Raw genomic sequence first — 23,401 nt, 5'->3', positions numbered from 1 at the left:
GATGGACTTTTTTGGTTTTTCCCGCCAATGACTTGTCACCCGACTTGTCCTGAGCAAAACGGCCACTTTCGAGCCGCAAAGACAAAAGACGAGGCTTTATCTTGAAATGAGACAATGGTGGCTTTGCGCAAGGTAAGCAGAGCTGCAATAATGTTTGGTGCGTTCAAAAAATGCTTCCGTGGTCCTCAAAGACTCCTTCTCCGGCGTAATTCTTGATTCTTGGAGGTTTTTTTTTTTTTTGACAAAAGCAAAGTCACAGACGTTGACACCAGGGAACCGTTTCAAATTGTGACACCCCCCCCCCCAAAAAAAAATGCATATTATGTCTCCTTTCAAATCGTCTTCCCTCCGCATCAAACTGTGTTCACAAGTTCAACGGAAAATGTGCAGACAAGAGCGGAATTAATGAAACAAGATGCACAAGGACGCACCCCTCCCCCCCCCAAAAAAAAATTTAATAAATAAAAAAAGCACGGAGCACAGCCCGCAGCGACACACGGGGAGAACGCAGCCTGCCGTCATTATTCTAATATAATGCTAATTTTATACGTCCATCTGATCCCACAGTACGCCCCGAAATGCAGAATCAGATGGAGCGAAGGACGACGAGCTCAGGAAGTAAGCAAAAAAAAAAAAGGAGGCGGGATTCTGACGCAAACAGCGATAAGGACGCAGATCGCGTCTTCTCGAATGGGAGACCATTCTCGCTGATGAATCGTCTTTTTCCCCTTTTCTCTTTACTTTCTTCACAGAATGCTGATTCCAGCCCCCTCCCCCCCCTCCAACCCCCAACCCTCTTGTACACCGAAAGTCACAATAATTGGACTTGGCCATTGAGGCCCGAGAATCAATTCCATCAATGTGTGGAATAGCCCTTCCGTCGTTTCGCCGAGGCGGAGAATATCCGCCGTCCACTCGTTGCCGCCCGGCTATTATGTTCGTCTGAATGCAAGCCCGAACAAAGATGCACACAGTAACCTCAATTAGAACCATTTGCGGAAGTTTGAAATGCACATAATGTGCCACCATCATGATAATTACACGCTGCCAACTGAAATTCCGTCACCGCACGCTGACACTTTTGGAAATGGATCCTTTCCATTATTTCCACGATGAAAAAGATCACCGAGAAGTTCCCATTTTTGTCTTTTTTTTTCCCGATCACAGATTTGTTTGCGTTCCTGTTGCAATCCGAGACACGATTTACCCGACTTCTGTTGGCGCCACACTTTTACGAAGTGGCCAATGCTAAAAAGTAAGTCGACAACTCAAAATGAAGTAGGTACGGTAAATAAATTCATTCCTGGTTCATATAAGCATTTTTTCGCATGAGCGCAAAAAAAAAATAAATTGCAAGAAAAAAAAAACAATTCAACCCTGCTCATAGCGTGAGCTAATGCTAATGCGCTAATGTACGATGCAGCTCTGCTTACCCTTTGCTAACAACTAAAAATATTTCACAATCACGAGATTGACTGGACTGTATACCTTAACCCTTTCATGCACCCTGTAACCTGCTAACATGACAAGCTGTCCACTGTAGTAACCGCTGTGCCTGAAAGGGTTTAAAAAAAAAAAAAAAAAAAAACATCCAGCGGCCTCCACATAATTAAGAAGTGGCAGGTGGAAGGAAGCCATGTCGGCATTAGCGCTGGTGTGCAAGGTTACAGCCCCCTCCAGATGCTCCCATTTAATTGTCCCGTGCGCTAAGACTCATTCAAAGAGAGCGCGATCCGATTAAGGAGACAGATTAAACTTTCCCTGACCCACTCTGTCATCCACAGCCTCGTGCGGACGTCGCATGCCCAGCGAAGGTCCGTCGGGCGCCCAAAGGAACCCAAGGCGGTCTTGCATGTAGGCCGACACGTCGTAGGATGTTAGCTCACGCTGGTTTGTACAACAGGCTTTTCGGGAAAACACACCTTGGATTAAAAAGCTCAATTTTCTGTTAGCGAATGCTAATTTGTGCAAGGGACTTACCGTAGCATCTGTATTAAACAAACAAAAAAAAATATGCATCGTGAGTTCATGACAGATTTTGTGGGTCTTTCTGATGTGCGTAACTTGACCACCAGGGGGCAGGAAGATACAGGAAGTCAGTGCCATCCTTTTCCCCGCAAAGGATAAAGAATATACGCCTGGGAGGATTGTTATACTGTGTGTATCGCTAATTGTTTTGCGTTCGAATATCATCTGCAAGCTATTTATTTTGAAGGCAGATGTCAAATGATGCGTTTTGGGATCATTTTGGTGGAGCGGGGCCGAGCCCCGCCACATGGGACATTACCATAGCTGGAAAAATATGGCAATAATATCTTACCTCAGCTATCCGGGGGCCATATTAAACCCTTTTCACGCACCCTGTAACCTGATAGCATGATAAACTGTCCACTGTAGTAGCCGCTGTCCATCAAGGGGTTAATAGGGTTCCGGGCTTCAAAAAGACATATGTTGCTTGAAATTGCTTGGCCAACTGTATGTGCACAATTCCATGGATGCTCACTCGAGTCACAACACACACACACACACACACACACACACACACACACACACACACACACACACACATACGCATACATTCACTGTGTTGGGATGTTTGTAAAGCAACACGAAACGATAGCTGCTATTAGCGACTCCACCTTCACCCCCTGCCCCCCCCCCATTCCGTACCCCATCCTCCCCCCCTAAACCGCCTCCCGCATCCGTCGAGCAGGGAGAACAGCATCCCTGGCCCGAGCGTTTCGCGTTAATCCCGCGGGCCTGGCTGCCGGTTGGGCGGTGAGCGGCGTCGAAGTGGGTCATCACCAAAATGAGGCCATCCAGGGCTTGAACTGCGGCAGCCGAGCCAGCGGCGGCGAGCTCCCATCTGCCCCGAGCAGGGGGGGGAGAGGATGACAAACGCAGCTGGCTCGCGTTGCCGCTGGGGGAGGCTCGACGTTGCATCGCCGAACCTCCGAGAGACATATCAACTCTGCTTTTCGGAAGGTCCAGAAAATCGTGGCGGCGAGCTCCTTACAAAACGACGGCGTGACTTTCAGTTATACTTTGCGCTGTACTTTTAACAGAGCCTGTGACGATCATCTCGGGGGGATATGGACCACATGCTGCTTCACCGAGTCGACGGACGATGGCGTTTATCATCCGACCGCATGGGGCAGCCTGTTCTGATCAATGACAAAGACCAGATTCATTTTGAAGTATTTTGGAGGGTGTCGAATTTTACTAAACAGAAAAAGAAGGCAATCAGGCTTTGCCAATCGAGATCTATTGCACCGAAATCGATTTATACACCGAAATAAATATCGTATCGAAAGCAATGAGGCAAATAGATTCTAGTGACCGTAACTGCAGAGTGTCAACATTTAATTCAATGATTCTTTCATGCATCACTTCGTACCACACTTGGGGGAAAAACCACCGGCATAACAGGACAAGACAGTGCAGATTGTTTCCCTCTGCAGCCCCCGCCCCCACCCCCCCCATCTGCGATTGTACAGTCAGTCTCTCCACTTACGAGAGTGGAAAATTGTGTCTGTCTCCGAGATGTTTGCGCAAGGCCGAAGGGCAATTTAGCTAAAATGACTGAGTTGGAAATCCATTCCGGGAGAGCGCAAGCAGTACGCGCCCGCCGCCGTCGTGACGGCGCTTCTCCGTGAAGGGGTGTAATCTTGTGCCATGTAATGTGTCTACTGGCTGCAAAATGCACACCAAAAAAAAGATAAAAATAAGGTTGAAAATTAAGCTTGGGTGGTGTCCGCAAGCACTGGAGGTGAATGTCACATTCACCCCGGAGAGCCGGAAATGAAATTGTGAACGGTGTACCTCCAACAAGTAAAGGCGCGGTGATTGATGCAGCAGGATATTGAATGGCTCGCCGGCACGGAATTACATTATTGCCATTTCTCGCCCTCTTGTTCGCGAAGGCTCTTACACGCAAACGCGCGGAATTAACATCCATATCATCTCGGACGTTTTCATAACAAGCGCGGCGCGACGGGATCGTTGCTCAAGGTCATCCGGGCGCTACCTCGACTCGTGAATTTTTCAAGATATGAAAACAAGACGGGAGAGTCAAAAGCTCTGCGAACAATCGTTCGACATTTATACTCATGCCCACTTCGATCTCCGAAATTATCGTTCACGATTGCCCCGATAGTTTGAATTTCATGACCGCTAAATGGTTTCCTCTTTGAAGCTTGGTCGGCGCCTATTGAGAGGCCGTTCGGAAAATCCCCAAATATTGGCGCGACTATAAAATTTGCGGAGAGGTCCGCGTCCATTTCGTTGAAAATCTATCGCAATTTTCGGACATTGCGCGACATTAACCCTTTGAGGACTTGAACACATTGCATTATCCTCTAGAATGGGTTACTTCATGCACGGTATGTCTACTTCGGAGTACAAAAGCAAAAAAAAAAAGGGTTCATTGGTTTTCGGAGAGCCGCAAACAGTTGGCGGGGTTTATTGGCCCATTTCAAATCCCTCCTGCACTTTGTGCTTTCCTCGAGCGTCAGGGGAAAGAAAAAAAAATCAATTTGAGCTCCCTGACTCTATAGTCGTCCAACTTCCTTGGATCATCCGTCTTTTTTTTTTTTCTTTCTTTCGCACCGTGACATCAGCGCGTGGTCCGAAGCCGCCTGGATCACACGGCGTAAGGGAAGAGATTTGACTTCAAACGCCACGCACACAAGACAGAAAGTTCTGAGGTAGCGGATGATGCTCGGGTGTCAGCTTGGAGACAAGCGTTCCGTCAGTTCATGTGTTAGGTCATGTATGAACATGACTGATAAAAATCAATCGTGCAGCGGAAGACCTTACCGGATCACGTATCGGGATTTTGAAGTGGTAGGTAGACTTGGAAGGACTCAAGAGTTCTTGTCGTCGGACTATCGTGGTAAAAGTCAAGTCGAAGTCATGGATCGATGACGATATGATACCCAAACTTTTCTTTTTTTGTGCCATTGACCGGTTACATCCATTCATCCATCCACAAGGGTCGCGGGTGTGCCGGGGTCAATCCCAGCTGTCTTCGGGCAGTAGGTGAGGTACACCCTGAACTGATTGCCAGCCAAACAACCAATCGTACCTCGGGACAATGTTTTTGGAATGCGCTAGGACACCGGAGTACCCGGAGAAAACCCACGCAGGGACGGCGAGAACATGCAAACCCGGCGCGGGAAGGCCGGAGCCGGAATCGAACCTGGCACCTCTGCACTGTGAGGCCGACGTACTAACCGGTCGTCCATCGTGCCGCCTGGACCAGTTTCATGGCAAGACATATATTGCTGTACCAGTTTTAGATGCACATTAAAAAAAAAAAAAATACATTATCATAACCAAAATCTCTCTAAGAGCCAATGGGTGCTTGACTGTCGCAGTGACAGCCTTGAAAGGCTAATTATCGTTATCAGACGGTGCGATCTTCTCGTGTGTGCATGGCTGCGGGAGAAACAGGGTGGGGGTAAGGGGGGGCTGGATGTGGGCGCACGGGGCGACTGATATCCTCATGATCTCTGTTTGTGCAGTTCAAATCTCCCTGGACTCGCATAATATAGTTTTCACTAAGCCTGCCAGCTTCGCCGGAGATAATTAGAGTGGACACGCTGTAATGATGTCCAAAGAAAAGCACCAGCCATTAAATGAGAATCTGGCAATCAACATTTACTCTCTATGAAAAGTCAACGGCGTCCGAGCTCAAAACTGACTTTGGCAAAAGTGGCTGCAGTCCGGTGAAAATGGATAAAAATCCAAAAATGGATAAAAATCCAAAACCGAGAACCCCCACAAGCCCGACAAGTAAATCATCCGCACTGACAACGGGGCCTGAGACGCGAGTCGGGAGTTGTTTTCGGTAATGTGCTTTTGTCTACTTCCCTCATCAATAAGCTCAGACGTACGCTCTGAATCACCTTTTGTATACGAGCTAGCTCAATACTGTCCCTGCTGCGTGTCGTCTCCGGCGCCTACGCAACCCGTGAGTCAGTCAGGCGGCGGTATCTGAATCGGCCAGTCCGTTCTTCCGGCTTTTTCAATGCTGCGTTGCGAATGGATGTGAATCACTACCAATGGCCTGTATTTCAACTCACTGTTTTGTTTTTTTTTGTTTTCCCTCTGCAGGTTCCATCGCGAGATGCTCCTACATCAAGTACCACTACTCCTCGGGCACAATACCCAAAAACCTGTCCTACAACATCACCAAGACAATAAGGCAGGATGAGTGGCACTCCCTGCGTAAGTCTTTCCCGCTTCACCAACTCGGCTTTGGTCTCCCGGGGCGTTGCATTCACATGCTCCAAAGCGGAATCCGGTCAAATGGTTTCGTTTTGAATCAGTTAAGGCATAGTGCAAAACTAGCCTAGCCTAGCCTGCGTGAGCGATGAAACAGTTTTGAAGCCATTCATGCACAAATAATGGTAACCTGTATCCTGATAACCCGATAAGCTGTCCACTGGAGTAACCGCTGTCCCTCAAAGTGTTAAAATGAAAGGAAACCACACTTGGGGGGGGGGGGGCGGGGGGGGAGAAGACAGACAGCTGAGTCCGCCGAGGATTGCAGCAAAGAGAAGTTGCGCTTCTCAAGCCCTGGCACATGACAGCTCGTGACTAGTCAGACGGCAACAGGAAACAGTGACAGTATGAGGTCAGCGCGTGTTTCCACTAAAGGAAGCGGCTGAGCATGTCAGGTGTCCTCCAAAAACTGGACCCCACATACGGTATATCCCTCTGACCGCATTTGTTACCCATACTGATATAATCCTACCGCTGTTAGAAACTAGGCTCCGCCCCCCCCGCCCCCCTTCCCGTCACCCCCTGCCTCTTTGTGAGCTGATGAAATCAAAAGTCTAATGTAATGTGATTGTGGATCACGCTGGATGAAAACCGACGTCCTAAGTGTTCACTAATTCCACAAATGAATTTTGTAACGCAAACACACCGTAGATTGATTTGACGTTTTGGAAATATGACTTATGGGGACATGCGGTATAGAAAATAAATGCATAAACCCGTTTGTTGGATGGCTTTGACTCACGCGCATATAAGGACATTTTCATCTCCGGTATATCTTGGCCGGCTCCCGAAAACACATAGCTCATATTTGCGACAAGAAGGTCACCTCTGTGCAGTGGGAGATGTTTAATGTCCCTATTACTGCATCTATCCACGCGGGATATCAGCATGAGATAACACTCCCGTTCGTGAACCGATGGCCCGTCTCCGCAGCGCCAAAGACGGCAAATGTAAATAGCAAAAGGCCGGCCCGGGTACACAAATCTCCGTCTGATGATGGAGGATCTGCGCTCGCTACTTGAATGAAACCGGTTGAGATTCCGTATGGAACTGGTTTGGAGGAGAGGGGGTTTACACACCAGCAAATGGAACGGTCAATGTCAATTGGGGTGTCAATAAAACCTGGACCAGAATCAAATTCTAGTTCGTCATTGTTGCATGAGTACTGCTCCACCTGAACTAGGTCGCAGGAACAAGTTAGCGGAATAAATACGTGTTAGTTCAATTTCTCGTACATGTGAACACGAGTGTGGACGGTTTTCGGTCCTGAAGGTGATTACCGCATCATTGAACGACGGTTTTCCGATCATCCCCAAATATTACGGTATAACTCAACCTTAAGGAGCGGCGCTTTGGCCGTCTGAGTTAACTCCACTTTGAAGCCATTTGGTTAGCAGGTGGAGTGGAACGGTTTTTGCTGTTGAACTCCGGAGACGCAGCGGACCAAATCCACCCACGCAGCCTTTGGGCCTTGTATGGATTAAGTGAGACTGACAACCTGGTCTGGCTCTTCATGAAGTGTGTGAAATTGAACTAAGCCGCCGGCGACACTTGAAGATGAACATGATACTCATTTGCTTCTGTCAGTCCAAAAATAAAACGGATTCAAGGAGTCGGTGACGGCTAAATCACGGAAGCAAAATACTCATTTACCGACGACCGCCGAACATCAAAGCAACGGACCGCGACACAATATCCCGTCGACTGCCTCGATTGTCTGTCAGCGCGGGCATCACGTTTTTTTTTTAATGTGAAAGGTTTTCGCACAGCGCGGCTTAAGGATTTGCCGACTTCAAAAGGAACGCGAAAAGCTCACGCGGGCGACTGACGGCGTATAATCCGAAAGGTAGCGACGGCGGAGCTTGTGGCCACTCCCACTCGATTCCGCTCGTGTGAAGATGACAGCGGGTTTAACTCATTGAGAGGCATCGATTCATTGTGGCGCAGGTTCTCCGTCTTTCATGCCGCCAAAGCTGATAAAACTCGAAGCCCTTCATTGATTCCCCTCCCCGTTTTCAAATACTTTGCCGCGGCTTTTCTCGCTCTCGCTTGACTGGCAAAAGCGCTCCGAGGAAACGTTGCTTGTAGCAGGCCATTCGTAACATTTGAGGACTCGCGACTCGAATTTCTTTTGAGTCATTTCCGGTAAGCCGCTTTCGTTCGTGCCGCTTTGCTTCTGAATGTCGCCCCCCCCGTTGCGTCCATAAGCTTCGAGGTGTCGCTTTCGCGAGTGCGAAGCGCACCGAGTGAAAACAAAGCTGCCTCGCGCTCACCAGTCGAACAGGAGGCTCCGACAAAAATATCGTTCGACCCAAGGAGTGCCCGCTGCTTTAGCTACTCGAGAGTCGTTACGTAACCATACAACAGCTTGACTTACGTCTCCGCTTCAATAATGACTCACTGAGTCAGCAAAGGCCGCTGACGGCGCGTTCTCCTACGCATACCCATTGCATAGGTACCGCGCCATCCTACACGTCTTGATCTATTTCAATGACCGCGTTGTCAGTTTTACAACCTTAAAGCCCTCCGGCGTGGGTTTTTTTTAATGCATGAACCCTTTCAGTTACAACGGTTACTACAGTGGACATGTTATCATTATTAGTGCGCGAAAGCAACTTTTTGCCGTGTTCTTGGAGTCGGCCGTTCAGGTTTAGCGGCGCGCGTCCGGACTGCGAACGAATAGCGCTAGTGCGCGGCGACCTTGGGTCGTCCCCGTGTTCTATGCTGGCCGTTTTATTCCAAGCTAACTTGTGTGCGATACAATCAAAAACGTACATTTTCGACAATATGTCCTCTTTCAGCCCGGAGAAATAATTAGTCGTGCGCAGAGGAGCCTTGAAAGCGTCTTAACGGTGCGCTACGGCATATTACGCCGTTGCTATGCTATGCTCGAGGAAAATTTGCCAATTCTATTTGCACATCTTGTTGTTTTTGCACTTGACGAACACACGCCAAATTAGGATTACCCGACCAGCTCAGGGTGCGCAATGCCAACAGTGGAAATATCCTGCTTATTATAGACACGATGAAAACAAGTGCCGCACAAATGCGCGTGCAATTACCAGTTCTGGAATATTACCGCTTAAAAATATCCAAAAGCGACCTCACTTGAGCATCCGATCTGCCGTCAAATGCGACATCAAAGCAATTCTGCTCAACCTTCCGGCAATTAGGCTTCCGATAATTAGGACTGAGTTTGTTTCCATATTTAGACGGAGTGAACGGGCTTTTCGATGGGCGTGATCAACACCTAAAGACGGAATCTCCGGGATGCTAACCCTCGCCTTAACCCGATCGAGCAACGTTAACAGGGTGCAGAAACCATCCCAGGAAACACGTGTCTGGCATTCGTTGCACCCCCCTCCCCTCTTCCCCTGTTCTGTCGGGTTCTACGGATTAAGCCAAATCGGGAAATTGGTGGCCATTCATGTGAGAGCGCCCTCGGGCCCGGTGATTCATCAGCGCTCATCACTGTGTGGATGCGGACCATAGGGAAGAGCTCACAGAGTGCGCAGCCCACAGAGGCGAGGCAGGAAGTTGGTCAGCCACCGTGTTCTGACACAGGTTATCTATATTCACTCAATGTTTTTTTTTTTTTTTTTTGAAAGGCAAAGGCAGTTTCAGCACACAGATACAAAATAAAAACACTCACAGGGAGCATGGAAAAGATGTTAGCGTTTGGAAAACGGCCAGCGGTAGCTGGCAAATTGTTTCAAATTGAACCCAAGGAGCATGTAAAGGTAATTGGTGAATGTTTTTTTTCAATCCGAAACCTGCAATTTGAAATGCGACTCTCGGCCGCGGAACGGCATTGATGTTGTCCGCAAAGGAAACCTACCCTCCAATAAAAAAAAAAATGTAATGAATGTGAAAATCAGAACGCTTTCTTTTCAATAGCTGTGGATGTATTTACCGTATTTTCCGGATTATAACTCGCTCAGGAGTATAAATCATATTTATTTGATAAAATTCAACACCAAGAACAGACATGTCATCTTGAAAGGCAATTTTAAATAAAAATAAAATAGAGAATAACAGGCTGAAGATGTGTACGATATGCTAACGTTACATGACGCATAAACAACGAACTGTGAACGTGCCTGGTTTGTTCCCATAATATATTAGGACTTATTCAGATAACCAGAGCATAAAGAATAAGCTAAAAAGTCCAAATCAACTAAATCAAATGAAATTTTCATCCTTTGTGTCACTTTTAAACCACTGGGCCAACTCCGGAGGTAGAAGATGCGGCGCTTCCTCACTCTTACGTTAGCGTCTTTTTTTAGCGTTGATTTATCAAAACAGGCCTAGAGCACCACCTTGCGGTTTAATGTGACTATAACATGTGAAATGATTTTATAATGTGTTGATAATTTCACACATAAATCGCTCCAGATTATACAAAACGCACTGCCGGCCAAACTATGGAGGAAAAAACTGTGATTTATAATCCGGGAAAATACGGTATTCATCATTTGCTTTGAAAACGCTTCAAAAGATCGTGTGCGAGCGTGTCGCGGGTCCAATCAGGAGACAAACGGCCGTTCTTCTTCGAGGGTCACGGCGGGTCACATAAACACACATTGATTTCCTCGAAGCGCTCCGTTTCCATTTGCGTGTGTAAAATTAGACGCCTGCTGCACAATTGCGTTCTGGCGTCCTTTCCGCCTCACTGCGTCAATGCAAAAGGGACTATACCGAGATATTTTTTTTCAGTATCGACAAAGATGCAACTTTCATCGATCTAATGTCTAACTAGCTTCAGTTTGAATTGATCTCATCACAATAATTATCTCTGTTTTCACTGAGAGGCCCGCAACTGTATGTTCCATTACCTGGTCAGCCATGACGAGAAGTGCACAGCGTGGGCTGCCAGGTTAGCTCACAGTGTTGACTATCATGCCGAACTGACTCACCATCGCATCGTGCCGGCTCGCGTTGGGTGATGAGATGCGCTTGAGCGTGAGCATCGGGAGGCCCGTGGCTGAAAACACGGCGCTGCCAGGTCAGGCGGCTCCCCGGTGATACTCTCAGACGGGCACGAGTGGAACTCACACACAAAAAGGAATCTCGACGGTCTTACCAAATGAAAAAAATATATTTTTTTAAAGAATTCTCATCAATTGTGAAAACGAAGGGACGATGGAAAAATCACTGCTTCTCTTTCACTTCGCCGTGTACTCGCTTTTGTTGCCAGTGGTATTATCCGCAGTATAAGGCACACCTAAAAACATTCCATTTTCTCAGTGCAGTGGATCAATATTCTGATTTTCTTGGACGTCATATCTTAAATGTTCTGTCAAGCGCTTTGTTCCAGCAGCAGCAGTTGAAAAAGCTCTATGGAAATAAAGCTGTATTGTATTGTATTCCCTTTAGCATAGCACCATCTAGTGGATGCATAGCGCAACCGCTATTGTAGCTTCTATTCTACGCGCCTTATCATACGGTGCACCCTATAAATGAAAACAGTTTGAAAATAGCAAATTCATTGAAGGTGCGCCTTATACTCCGAAGCGCCTTATCGTGCGGAAAATACGGGAATTAGTACAACATCGGGCTCGTGTGTAAATGTCAAGTTTCAAACCAGTGCAGAGAAAAATCATCTCACTGTCATACGTGGCAGGCAATAAGCAGAGTCTCTGTGTCGCCAGCGGCAATTGGAGATTGCGACGCCGTTTAAAAGCGAGATGGGGAGTGTGGAGAATTCATATTCATGGGAACAAAAAGAAAAAAAATCACACCTGTTAAAAATGTGTGCCAAAGTGTCTGTGTATATCTTTCGCGCCTTATCATACGGTGCACCCTATAAATGAAAACAGTTTGAAAATAGCAAATTCATTGAAGGTGCGCCTTATACTCCGAAGCGCCTTATCGTGCGGAAAATACGGGAATTAGTACAACATCGGGCTCGTGTGTAAATGTCAAGTTTCAAACCAGTGCAGAGAAAAATCATCTCACTGTCATACGTGGCAGGCAATAAGCAGAGTCTCTGTGTCGCCAGCAGCAATTGGAGATTGCGACACCGTTTAAAAGCGAGATAGGGAGTTTGGAGAATTCATATTCATGGGAACAAAAAAGAAAAAAAAATCACACCTGTGAAAAATGTGTGCCAAAGTGTCTGTGTATATCTTCCTCCAGTGGCCTCAAGCTTCTCCTCTGGATGTGAAAGCAAAACGAGGCAATTATTCATTACTGTCACTTTAAGAGGACGTGGGATCTAATTGATGCTTTCCAGCTCCGTTGGAATAATGTGGAGGAAAGCGCAAATTGGAGAGGGCGGCATGTCCTCGAGCTTTTTCGAACCCCCCCCCACTCCCCAAAATGGGACACTAAATTTAGCCTTATATCAAAAAGTTTGGCTGCCAACTTATGTCCTTTTCTCCAGTGGCCTCAAGCTTCTCCTCTGGATGTGAAAGCAAAACGAGGCAATTATTCATTACTGTCACTTTAAGAGGACGTGGGATCTAATTGATGCTTTCCAGCTCCGTTGGAATAATGTGGAGGAAAGCGCAAATTGGAGAGGGCGGCATGTCCTCGAGCTTTTTCGAACACCCCCCCACCCCCAAAATGGGACACTAAATTTAGCCTTATACCAAAAAGTTTGGCTGCCAACTTATGTCCCGACACGCTTTTCGTGAGCATCTTATTTGCATCGTGAATACTCGTGATCATGCACTTCAGGGTTAGCATGAGGCGTTGCCACAGTCACCTTGAAAGTGAATAAGATTGAATCGGAAGTGCATTTTTAACAGGGACATGTTAGATGTTTTTCTTAAAAATACATTAAGGAGCCATGTTTGTCTTTTTTGTTGACTGAAGCTAGATAACACGCAATTGACAGACACATTCAAAATGGTGACTGGAGACCTGCAAAGTGAAGTCTGACAATTTAAACAAATACTTTGGGATACAGGACAATATTGTCCGGCATACACGACTAAAATTCCAGTTTATAATTTTATCGTGACGGACAAAAGAGTAAATTTGGAAGCGGCACCAACCGCATATCCTTATGGAGCGACGGCAAAAGTGGGACAATTAATATAACATCACAGCCAAAACTTTGGCTCCTAGCAACTCATGTTCCTGCATGCCATTTTAGCATCTTATCTGCATCTTGAATTTGGGATTTTTTTTGTAGCACCACCTACAGGCAGACATTTTAATAACCTTGCCGAGGAAGGCCATCTGAGGTGAGGTGGGATAAAAAAAAAAAAATTAATAAATAGACGCAGTATTTGAGGTGGCACGTTCCTGCATGCCATTTTAGCATCTTATCTGCATCATGAATTTGGGATTTTTTTTTGTAGCACCACCTACAGGCAGACTTTTTAATAACCTTCTGGTCATCTGAGGTGAGGTGGGATAAAAAATAAATAAATAATAAATAAACGCAGTATTTGGGGTGGCACATTTCGAATCGAACGGTTCCGCTAATCCTGTCTATTTTTATCCATGTAGATAATCCTTTTTTTTTTTTTTTTGCATATGAGTCAACTGAAAATAAGGCTTCGAATCCCCCCCTCACTCCACGCCACGATTTCCATTCAAAATGGGAAAGCCGGAGGAAAAAAAATGGTGCCGCGTCTCACGCGCGCGCAGTTGAGAGTGTGTGAGTCACTGAATCAAGCTTCGGGTTTAGAAGGATTTGTCGGCAAAAGCCACTCTCTACTCAAACGACGGGCTCACGTGCTTGAAAAGATGGGGGTGGGTGGGTGGGGGAGGGTGGAATGGTGAAGGCAATTTTGTGCTCGTGCCTGCATTAGCATAACACGATTCAATTATGCAATGCAACGGCTACAGTGACGTCCAGCTCCTGGACGATCGATTTTTCAGTCCCAGGGTTGAACGATTTTGTAAAATAATATATTTAAAAAGAATTTTTTTTTCAAGGTCATCTTCCCATATTTTTTAAGAAACCCAAGCGATAGATAAATATGTATGACGGCAAACAATAGCAGATGGTCGTTTCGGTTAGGCTTTCCCGAGAATGAAAGGCAAATGAATCAGGAAAGTATAGCATAAAACAAATGTATACAGCAGACATAACGGTACTCACAGACATATATTCTTTATCTTCTACATAAAACAACTATAAGTCAGTGGCGATGGTCTTTGTGTTGCACCATAAAATCTTTGTGGATCGCAAGGTGGCACATTTCGAATCGAACGGTTCCGCTAATCCTGTCTATTTTTATCCATGTAGATAATCCTTTTTTTTTTTTTTTTGCATATGAGTCAACTGAAAATAAGGCTTCGAATCCCCCCCTCACTCCACGCCACGATTTCCATTCAAAATGGGAAAGCCGGAGGAAAAAAAATGGTGCCGCGTCTCACGCGCGCGCAGTTGAGAGTGTGTGAGTCACTGAATCAAGCTTCGGGTTTAGAAGGATTTGTCGGCAAAAGCCACTCTCTACTCAAACGACGGGCTCACGTGCTTGAAAAGATGGGGGTGGGTGGGTGGGGGGGGGTGGAATGGTGAAGGCAATTTTGTGCTCGTGCCTGCATTAGCATAACACGATTCAATTATGCAATGCAACGGCTACAGTGACGTCCAGCTCCTGGACGATCGATTTTTCAGTCCCAGGGTTGAACGATTTTGTAAAATAATATATTTAAAAAGAATTTTTTTTTCAAGGTCATCTTCCCATATTTTTTAAGAAACCCAAGCGATAGATAAATATGTATGACGGCAAACAATAGCAGATGGTCGTTTCGGTTAGGCTTTCCCGAGAATGAAAGGCAAATGAATCAGGAAAGTATAGTATAAAACAAATGTATACAGCAGACATAACAGAACTCACAGGCATATTTTTCCTTATCTTCTACATAAAACAACTAGTAGTCAGTTGCGATGGTCTTTGTGTTACACCATAAAATCTTTGTGGATCGCATTTATGTCTGCATTATTTAACCCCCTGGTGACCAAGAGATGAACACCAGAAGGCGGTCCAGTGAATTCAGCCATGAAATCATGATCGCTAACTTCTAATTCGACATATACAGTACGTAAATGATTGACATCGCTTCCTTTTTGAGTCTCTCTTTTAGTGGGTCGCATGAGAGAGTCCCCGCAGCAATAAGGAGCATATTCGTCAGACGGATGAAAAAAGGCTGCACATTTCGAGGCTTAGCGCGATAAACATTGGCTAATTATCGCACCGTTATGCGATTCATGATGTAAATATTCTATAAATAATGCCCTGGATACTCTCGCTGCATCGCCTGGGGTTATTGAACAAAGGCATTGCCAGGCCAGTGACAATTTTACATTTTCTTGGTTGTTTAAACCCTTCCAGGGACAGCGGTTACTACAGTGGACACCTTATCAGGTTACAGGTTATCATTATTGGTTCATGAAAGGGTTCATTTCCAAATTTGATTTGTGGAAAGGCACTCCAGAGACGCAACGATTTTGAGGCAAGCAATTAGTAATTCAAGTGTGGTTGCTTTGGCTGAGGGTCAAATTTATGACTGATACTTGAGGTCTACCGGAAAAGCTACATTTCATGACCGTGTCTTTCGATACGAGCAAGAGCAAAAAGTCGACAAAACAAACTCGTGACTTTTAAGCTTCCAAAACGAACACCACTTGACGGCCGACTACGCAAATAGCGCCCTGTCCAATTACCCTTGCAAAGATTAACAGTTCATTTACATTTTGGGAGTCGATCATTGCGATCAATCTATCCGCCGTGAGCTCCCGTGCATACACAGGGACTTCATTTCAATCTGCAATTTGGCACCATGGCTATTTGTCACAGTGCATTGCTCGGTAATACACTGGGAGACGGATTTATCGACACCGCTGTTTGAAAATATGTGCCGTCCTTCTCGGGGTTTTTTTCTGTTTCACGGTCGCGAAGAAGAGGCGAGGAAAGACCTTGGTGGCTGCGCGAAGGCTAGCAAAGAAGGAATGTCGAAGGATTTGTGTTTGGTGAATTGTAGTAAATGTTATTGTGCTCTAGCTCGTAGTGAGACACTTCCAAGAAATGATTCTGAAAGATAGAATCGATAGTCGGTACGATAAATGTGATACAGTGCATGAAACAGGCAGCAGTAGCAAATAACTGCTGGATTTTTAGGAAAAAGCAAGCAGCACAAAAAAAAAAAAAAAAAAGCTGAAGGGAAATATTGCAGCCTTGAAGTGACATTTCTGTATGATTCATATTCACTATCTGTCTGAGTCATACACGGAGCATCGCAAAAAGAGACACTTTTTGTGGAGTAAATCTGCTCCTTTCCAAAGACATTTTGTTGGACAAAATATACTGTTTACACCTTTTGGAAGGTTCTTCCCTATGTGCCACAACGTCGCTTTGCATGAATGCATTTGATAAATAAATAAATACATGTAACGCTATTGCATTATTGCATTAATATAATGGTGTCGGCAATATTCTTCTAAGTCGGGTGTTTTCGGTAGAGTGCTAATCCGGTTCGTAACATCACAGAGCTTCTCTATATCCACCAGCTAAGAAATCCTGCAGTCATTTAGGCTGACTCAGAAAAAAAAAAAAGGGAGATAGAGAGTTTAAGTTGACTTGGATCAACTGCCACGTCCGATTTCACAGCGCACTAAGATTCCTCTCTCTTACTGCAATTATAATCGAAAGTGCTCCAACCTACTCGCTTTTAGTTACAAGCCGTGGTTCATCGATTTGATTTTTTTGCGCATTGTCCTGGAACCAATGACGCTCTTAAGTCAGGGTACGACTGCAGGTAATTGGACGGCAGATGGACGCATCATACGCGCCAGTCCCCAGCCAGAAACGTAATCTCAACAGCGAAGAGACAAAGTGTCCGGCTGACGCGATGCGTGGAGTCGGGGTTTGTCAAGTCATCTCCCCGGCGCTGTCGCTTATCTTCTCGCCGCACTCGCGCAGCGGCGTCCACTCCGTAGCCTTCAGTCACCAAGGTCAGCCCCCCCCCCAACCCCCCACAATCTTGGCTGCCATTTTGGGGTTGTTGTTAAGGGCACCATCTGATGCACGGACATTTGCCCACAGGATTTAATGTTCGACAGCAGTTAGTTAGTTGTTGTCCAATTAATCATCACAAGCCATCCAGGGCCTGAAGAAGCAAAACAGCTCGAGACCATTCAAACCATTGTTATTTTATCGCCGTTTATTTTTTACACCTAAACTGGGTTCAATTCCCAATTATTGTCTGTGTATATGTAATCGAGGATTGCCCTTTTTTTTAGCTATACCACCTAGTATACATGCTACCAACAGCGTTAGCAATCAGTCACAGCTTCATCAACAGGCTCAGTAACAATGATTGACAAGATACCGTCTACATTTACAAGATCTTCCACTGACACCCACCAAAATGTTTGCAACAAAATAAATAAATAAATAAACTCAACGTCTGTCGAATCATCAAATGAAAACGATCTAATAGATGCCAATCACGTCTTTCTATTACTTATACCGTGACTCTTCCTCTCTCCGCTTTCTGAAAAGAGACAACTTGCTCCCTTCGGAGATTTCAGAAGCGGTTGCGGCTTGACTTTGAGCTTAAATCCTCCTGACACAGACTCTCGGATAAAGCGCCGCGACTGTGTGAGGTTGGAAGCATAAATGGGGGGAGAGCAGATGATATCAGCCAGACTTGCAAATATGTGCAGTCGCCTTCTGTAATGCATGTTTAGCATGCATACTGTTACAGTGCAATGAAATAGGCTTGATGCAAATTCCTTTTGGAGGTAGAGCGTGAATATATTAGTGAAAATTAGCATGCAAGCCAGCCCCTACTGACCCGTCTTCGATGCATTCGCAATTACCTCGGAGTGATTTGGCTAAGTGCTTATTTTGGCATATTTGCTACGTTAAACGGAGATAACTAAAAGCGAATAAATCATACTGAGAGTGTTGCCGGCGCAGGTATGACAACAGTGACGATTCGTCACTTCACTTTGGAATGGACGCCATCTTTTTTTTTTTTGCCTCGTCTCTTTAATCCCGCACTCACATTTTAAGCAGTAATTACTTTCGCTTCTATCTCTTGTCCCGCGTCCCGCCGCCGTTTCTCCTCTGGCTCCCATTAGCGTCGCGATAAGATCGCAGAAATATTCCTGTCGTCTCTCAGCGGATGGCCAAGAGCAGAAGACGCATGGACTGGCATCTTCTCAGTACCTTTCCTCGGAAGCTATTCCAAAACACAAAAAGCGAGACCTACTCCGAGTCGTCAACGTCACACCCGAGCTAAAAAAGATGACAAGTGAGAGTTTGAACATGTCGAGGAGGGGATTATCACGGAATTATATAAAGCCGCGCAGCACTCGGGCTTTGCTGAAGTGAGGGGAGTCTGAACTAAGAGAAGATGAGCTCCTTGGCCACGCAAGAGCAGTTTTGGAACTACGTCGAGCAGCAACATGCCGGATCAACAGACTGTGGCCAAACAACAGATGGTTGCGTCGATGACATTCTTCTGCGGCATGACGGAAGGTGTTCCGCTGCACGCAAACCTGATTTCCTGGACGTAGTATTTTAAAATGTTCCGTCAAGCGCTTTGTTGCAGCTGCAGCGGTTGCGAAAGCTCGAAATAAATCAAGCTGAGTTGTATTGTATTCTCTTTCGCGTGGCTCCATCTAGTGGATGCATAACGCAACTGCACTCACGATTGTCGCTTCTATTCTATGCGCCTTATAATGCGGAGACTAATGGTAACGCAACGGTGATCAGGAAGTTAAAAATGCAAATGGCACTCCCTTGTCCGAGGTCAGTAAGACTAGCAGGGAAAAAAAAAGTTGGGAGTCTGGAGCCCCGCACTTCAGATCCCATGCAAAAAGCATCTCGAGCCGCAGTTATTAGTGGCTAAGAGCTTTGAGTATCTCTCAACTCCAGCACTGCTACTCTCACAGCCTTCCCCTGCCTAATGCTTCCTGTTCTGCCTTTGTATCAGTCAAGCAGCTTTTTTTATTTTTTGGGGGGGAGAGGGGCGGGGGGAGGGGTTGAGGGCTGGCATTCACCAGCGTCGCTCGCTCAGCAACTTGGCATCAGCACTGGAAAGATTAAGAAAATCCTCTCTCCCCCCCACCCCGAAAAAAAAAAAGCCACCATTAAGACGGAGCCAATGCTAAGCAATGTTGTAATAATGACTGGCTGTCAGAGCCTCTGCAGCATGCACGTCTTCACTAAGCTGCACTCCAAATTTCGAAAGAGCAGTAAACTGTGTGTTAGCGGAGAAATATGTCATTCCGCTTGGCAGGGGAAGGAAAAACTTCCCGTGGCTCCATATTGGGCAATTTTCCATGTTGCATTGCCAAGCCAGAGACATGAATTCATCTTGCGGAGATGGGCTGATTTTTATCCTCTTTGATTGTCGTCATTAACCTTCATTCAGCGTATTCATTCCCCTGCTAATGCAATTTCTTTACAGCTGGTTAAAAAAAAAAAGGTTTTCAAACTTCACGATGATAAGATCCCGTAATGCTGTGAAGAATATTCATCATATGCGGCGTTTGTAGTGGAGGGTGATGGTGTCGATCCATCTGGTGTAGCAACGGTTTCCAGGATATAAGGGGCGGGAATTGATGAAGGGAGTGTGGGGGGGGGGGCTGGGATTTGTCAAGAATGCGTCGATTTGAGCAAATGTTTGCAATTCAGTTCCTCCAGGCGACGTCTGAAAATGACGTACTATTTCTGTCCGAGGCCTCCGACAAACCGAAGGGTGGTCGGATTAAACAACTCCTTAGGGGTCAATACGTAATAATCACCGACATTGGCTCAAAAATCTCCGCGGCAGTTCGAGAGCGTATACAACACAGAACCATATGACAACACTGAGAGCCACATGACATGCGATGACTTCCATTTTAATGAGCTAAAAGCCCTTTTTCGGAGCCGAGCAGGAGTGGACATTTAACGTTTGGCCTTAAGTTACAGAATGTTCCGGCCTCAAGACCAATGAAGCAGAATGATTTCATTCATTAGCAGTTTGATTCAAGCCACCCAGTCCGCATCAGTGTCGGTTACAGCGAGGATTGGCAAAAGCTAGGTCCAACATGTCCATGATTCCTGGTAACTGCCCTCGAAAGGCGATAGGCCAAGCCCCGGCGGATTCAACCTTTGGCGGCGGGCTCACTGCCGACTGATGCGCCACGAAATCATCCGTACGGTGGCCGCTCCGAGAGGAACGCCACCGTCTTCGCAAGCGCTCCCGTTTTCGAGCCAGGGCCGCATTTGTGAATCGGCAAATAAGACATTTGCGGATGTCGACGGCATCCGCTCATCCCATCGTCACACCCAGCGTCTCCCTGGCCCCCCTGCTATCTTGTGTAATTTGATTTCGCCACTCTATTGTTTCGTCCCCTGTGGCAGTCGACATGGGTAATGAAATTAGGCTCGATTCCCCACCCCCCAACGAGCTGCGGATGCTGTGACAAGGCCACATGCTTACGACAGCGACGGTGCAAATTTGGTTGGCCCTCCGACACCTCGACTCACTAACGCCCAGTCACTCTCATCTCACAGACGTCGAGCTTGATCAGAATTTACACTGTAAGAGCTGAGTTTCCGGGTTGCTAGGCAGACTCTACGACGATCCGCAATAGAGAGATGACGCCTCAAACAAAAAAAATACGGAAACTTACGAAAAAAAATAGAGACGGGACCGTTTTTGAAATTTCATTACGAGAGCCGACAGAAACCGATGTTCCTTGGTGACGGTCCCGCGCTCTGCCAAGCGCTCTTCTGTGGCTAATTTGGCCCCCGGGGGCACCTTAACGAACGCAAATTGCGCTTCCATAACCGTTATTTTGTCACACTTTTCAAGGGGGAGCCGGTTGTTGGCTGCATTGACGAGCCGTTGACTTCGATGATCCACGGGGGAATTGAATAGAGCGCAGACCTCTGCTAAGGTGGAAACGATTGCCGACTGCATATCAACGCGAAGGATTCCAGGCCGGGTTTGTGGAATAAGCTAAAACCGTTCCCGTTCCATTGAGAGCAATCAGCAAGGAGAGGAAATAAACGTAACGTTGAATTTCGTTTGATTCGCTGCTCCTTTGTTTTGACTGATGGCTCGTTCCGTCAGTCCTTCGCAATAGTGGGACGCTTTCCCCTTTTTCTACCTAATTAAGAAAATAATACCGGCGTGGCGCAGAGTCATTTTTAAGAATAATATTTAGTCCAGCTACTGGTCTGTAATTAAATGGAACAATGGAACCTATTACGTGGCGCAAAAAATAAGAAAAATGACGGCCGTCTGTCGTACGCTGATATCGTAAACAAGCTAACAGTTACTCCCCAAATTCATTCACCGAACGTAGCTGCAGAGGAAACTCGTCTTTTACGATATAAAGCCGCGCGTTTGAATCCGTGCTTCTCTCTGAATTGAACCTGACGCATCAGAGCGCAGATGAGATGGAGGTTGATTTTGATTTCGTGTACGCCCCCTCCCCCCCAAAAAAAAGGCAAGGGCTAATGTAGCGTGTGTAAATGAGTCATCTTTGTGTGCTCATTTGTCACACTGACAGTGGCAAAGTCGCGGGTCGTGAGCCGCAGCGTGCGGCGCATTAGGATGTTTGCTGAAGAGTGCTAAAAATACACCGGGCACCTATCCTGACACTTTCATATGACAGATCTGAAGCTTTTTCCCCCCCGGTCTAGTTGTCCGATGTCACTTTTTTAAAAATAAGCTAAATCATGCCATTAAACCATAATACGGAACGCAAAAGCCGTCAGGGGCCATTAAGAAAAAAAACAACGTCGTTTGTTGGCGCATTTGTGAACCCTGCATAACATTAAACTAAAAAAAATAAAGGTTTCATTTTAGAACCTGTCAAGCTCCTGACGCATTTTAATGCTTTGGCTGTGACGAACCTGTGCCCAAGTGAGCCTTTGCGGCTGGCAAATATAATGTTCGGTTAGCCACCCCATTTAGAATCAACGGAAGGTCGAGATAGCTGCATTGTGCAAAAATATTTTCGATCAAGTCTGTACAACTCCGCTCACGCGTATGTCTTGGGGAGACCCATTTCCAAATCAAAACACTGCCATATCCTGTGTCAGTTCCCTCGTGCGTTGTGGGGACCAACACAATTTCCGCCCGGGTGATTCGAAAGGCATAACGGGGAGGGTGGGTGGGGAAACACACACTCTCAGCTACGCGGGCTAGGACTTCCAGTTCCCGGATAGGCGAACGCGAGCCGAATACACGGGGCACGTACGTGTAGCGCATTTGTGTAGCGAGTCGACAAGAAACGGCTCATCGCTGCTTCCGGAGAGCAGAGCATCTGTCACGTTTCGAGCTCAAAAATTTTTGAAATAAGTGAAAGCAGCAAGCGTGAACAGCGTCGCGGCGGGAACGGTGAACTGGAAACGCAACGGTTATTCCGTCTGACTCACCTTATCTTCGCATTGCGCTCCAGCTTTACCGCTCAACTCGCAACAAGGTCTGTCGGCTTTTGCTTTTTGTTTGCCGTTTTGCTCTGGCAGCGCAAGAATTGCAAACCATTGCAAAAAAACGTCTCTACTTCAGGCGTCCGCAGAGATCTCGGGCAGCTCTCCGGTCTGCGAAATGGACAACCTCGAGGGGACTGACTGAAAAAGTAGAATGCAACATATTTGGGCCTGCTGGCTGAAGTGTCAAAGAAATACAGCGTATTTTCAGCGTTTCATTCGCCCCGAGAGACGTCAAAAACACTCTCAAAGGTCGTAATTACTTTCCGAGTGAAATGGGCCGTGCGTGGTTTGCATCGATTGTGAGCTGCAACAATCGACATGATTGCCATCACAACGTCCTAAAAACTTGGGAGTGTGCAATTTAACGAAAATACATGTGAAAAATACCCCGTGATTAACTCGGGCTTTATTCCTGCAAAGAAGGAAACGTAAGATTCTGCCGTTGTGTCACTTTCGGCATCTTCGCGTCAAATCTCTATGAAACTTCGAAACTGCTTTGGAAACTTTTCAAATGCAGAAAAGTACAACAATACAATACAATACATGCTGATATACAACAGGTTCAAGCAGGCGTATTGTCGCTGTTAAGTATAATCTTTAGAGCTCCAAAATCACAAAGAAAAAAAAAAAAACGACTTTCCCTTGTGGGTGACCCTTTCCTTTGCACTGACACATCCCAGCGATCCCTTTTAACAAAAGAA

General features: G+C 46.2%; 1 protein-coding gene across 1 annotated transcript in view; it reads left to right on the top strand.

Annotated features, from left to right (window-relative positions):
• tmem178bb (transmembrane protein 178Bb) overlaps positions 1-23,401 on the top strand; it is a 40,403-nt gene that overhangs the window by 11,227 nt on the left and 5,775 nt on the right. The window contains exon 3 of the mRNA XM_019866172.1: positions 6,118-6,231. Coding sequence (XP_019721731.1) covers positions 6,118-6,231 — 114 coding nt within the window. The remainder of the gene's footprint in view (positions 1-6,117; positions 6,232-23,401) is intronic.

The sequence above is a fragment of the Hippocampus comes genome, unplaced genomic scaffold, assembly GCF_001891065.2.
Source record: "Hippocampus comes isolate QL1 unplaced genomic scaffold, H_comes_QL1_v1.1 scaffold50, whole genome shotgun sequence".
Taxonomy (NCBI): domain Eukaryota; kingdom Metazoa; phylum Chordata; class Actinopteri; order Syngnathiformes; family Syngnathidae; genus Hippocampus; species Hippocampus comes.
This window is presented reverse-complemented; position numbering and strand designations above follow the sequence as displayed.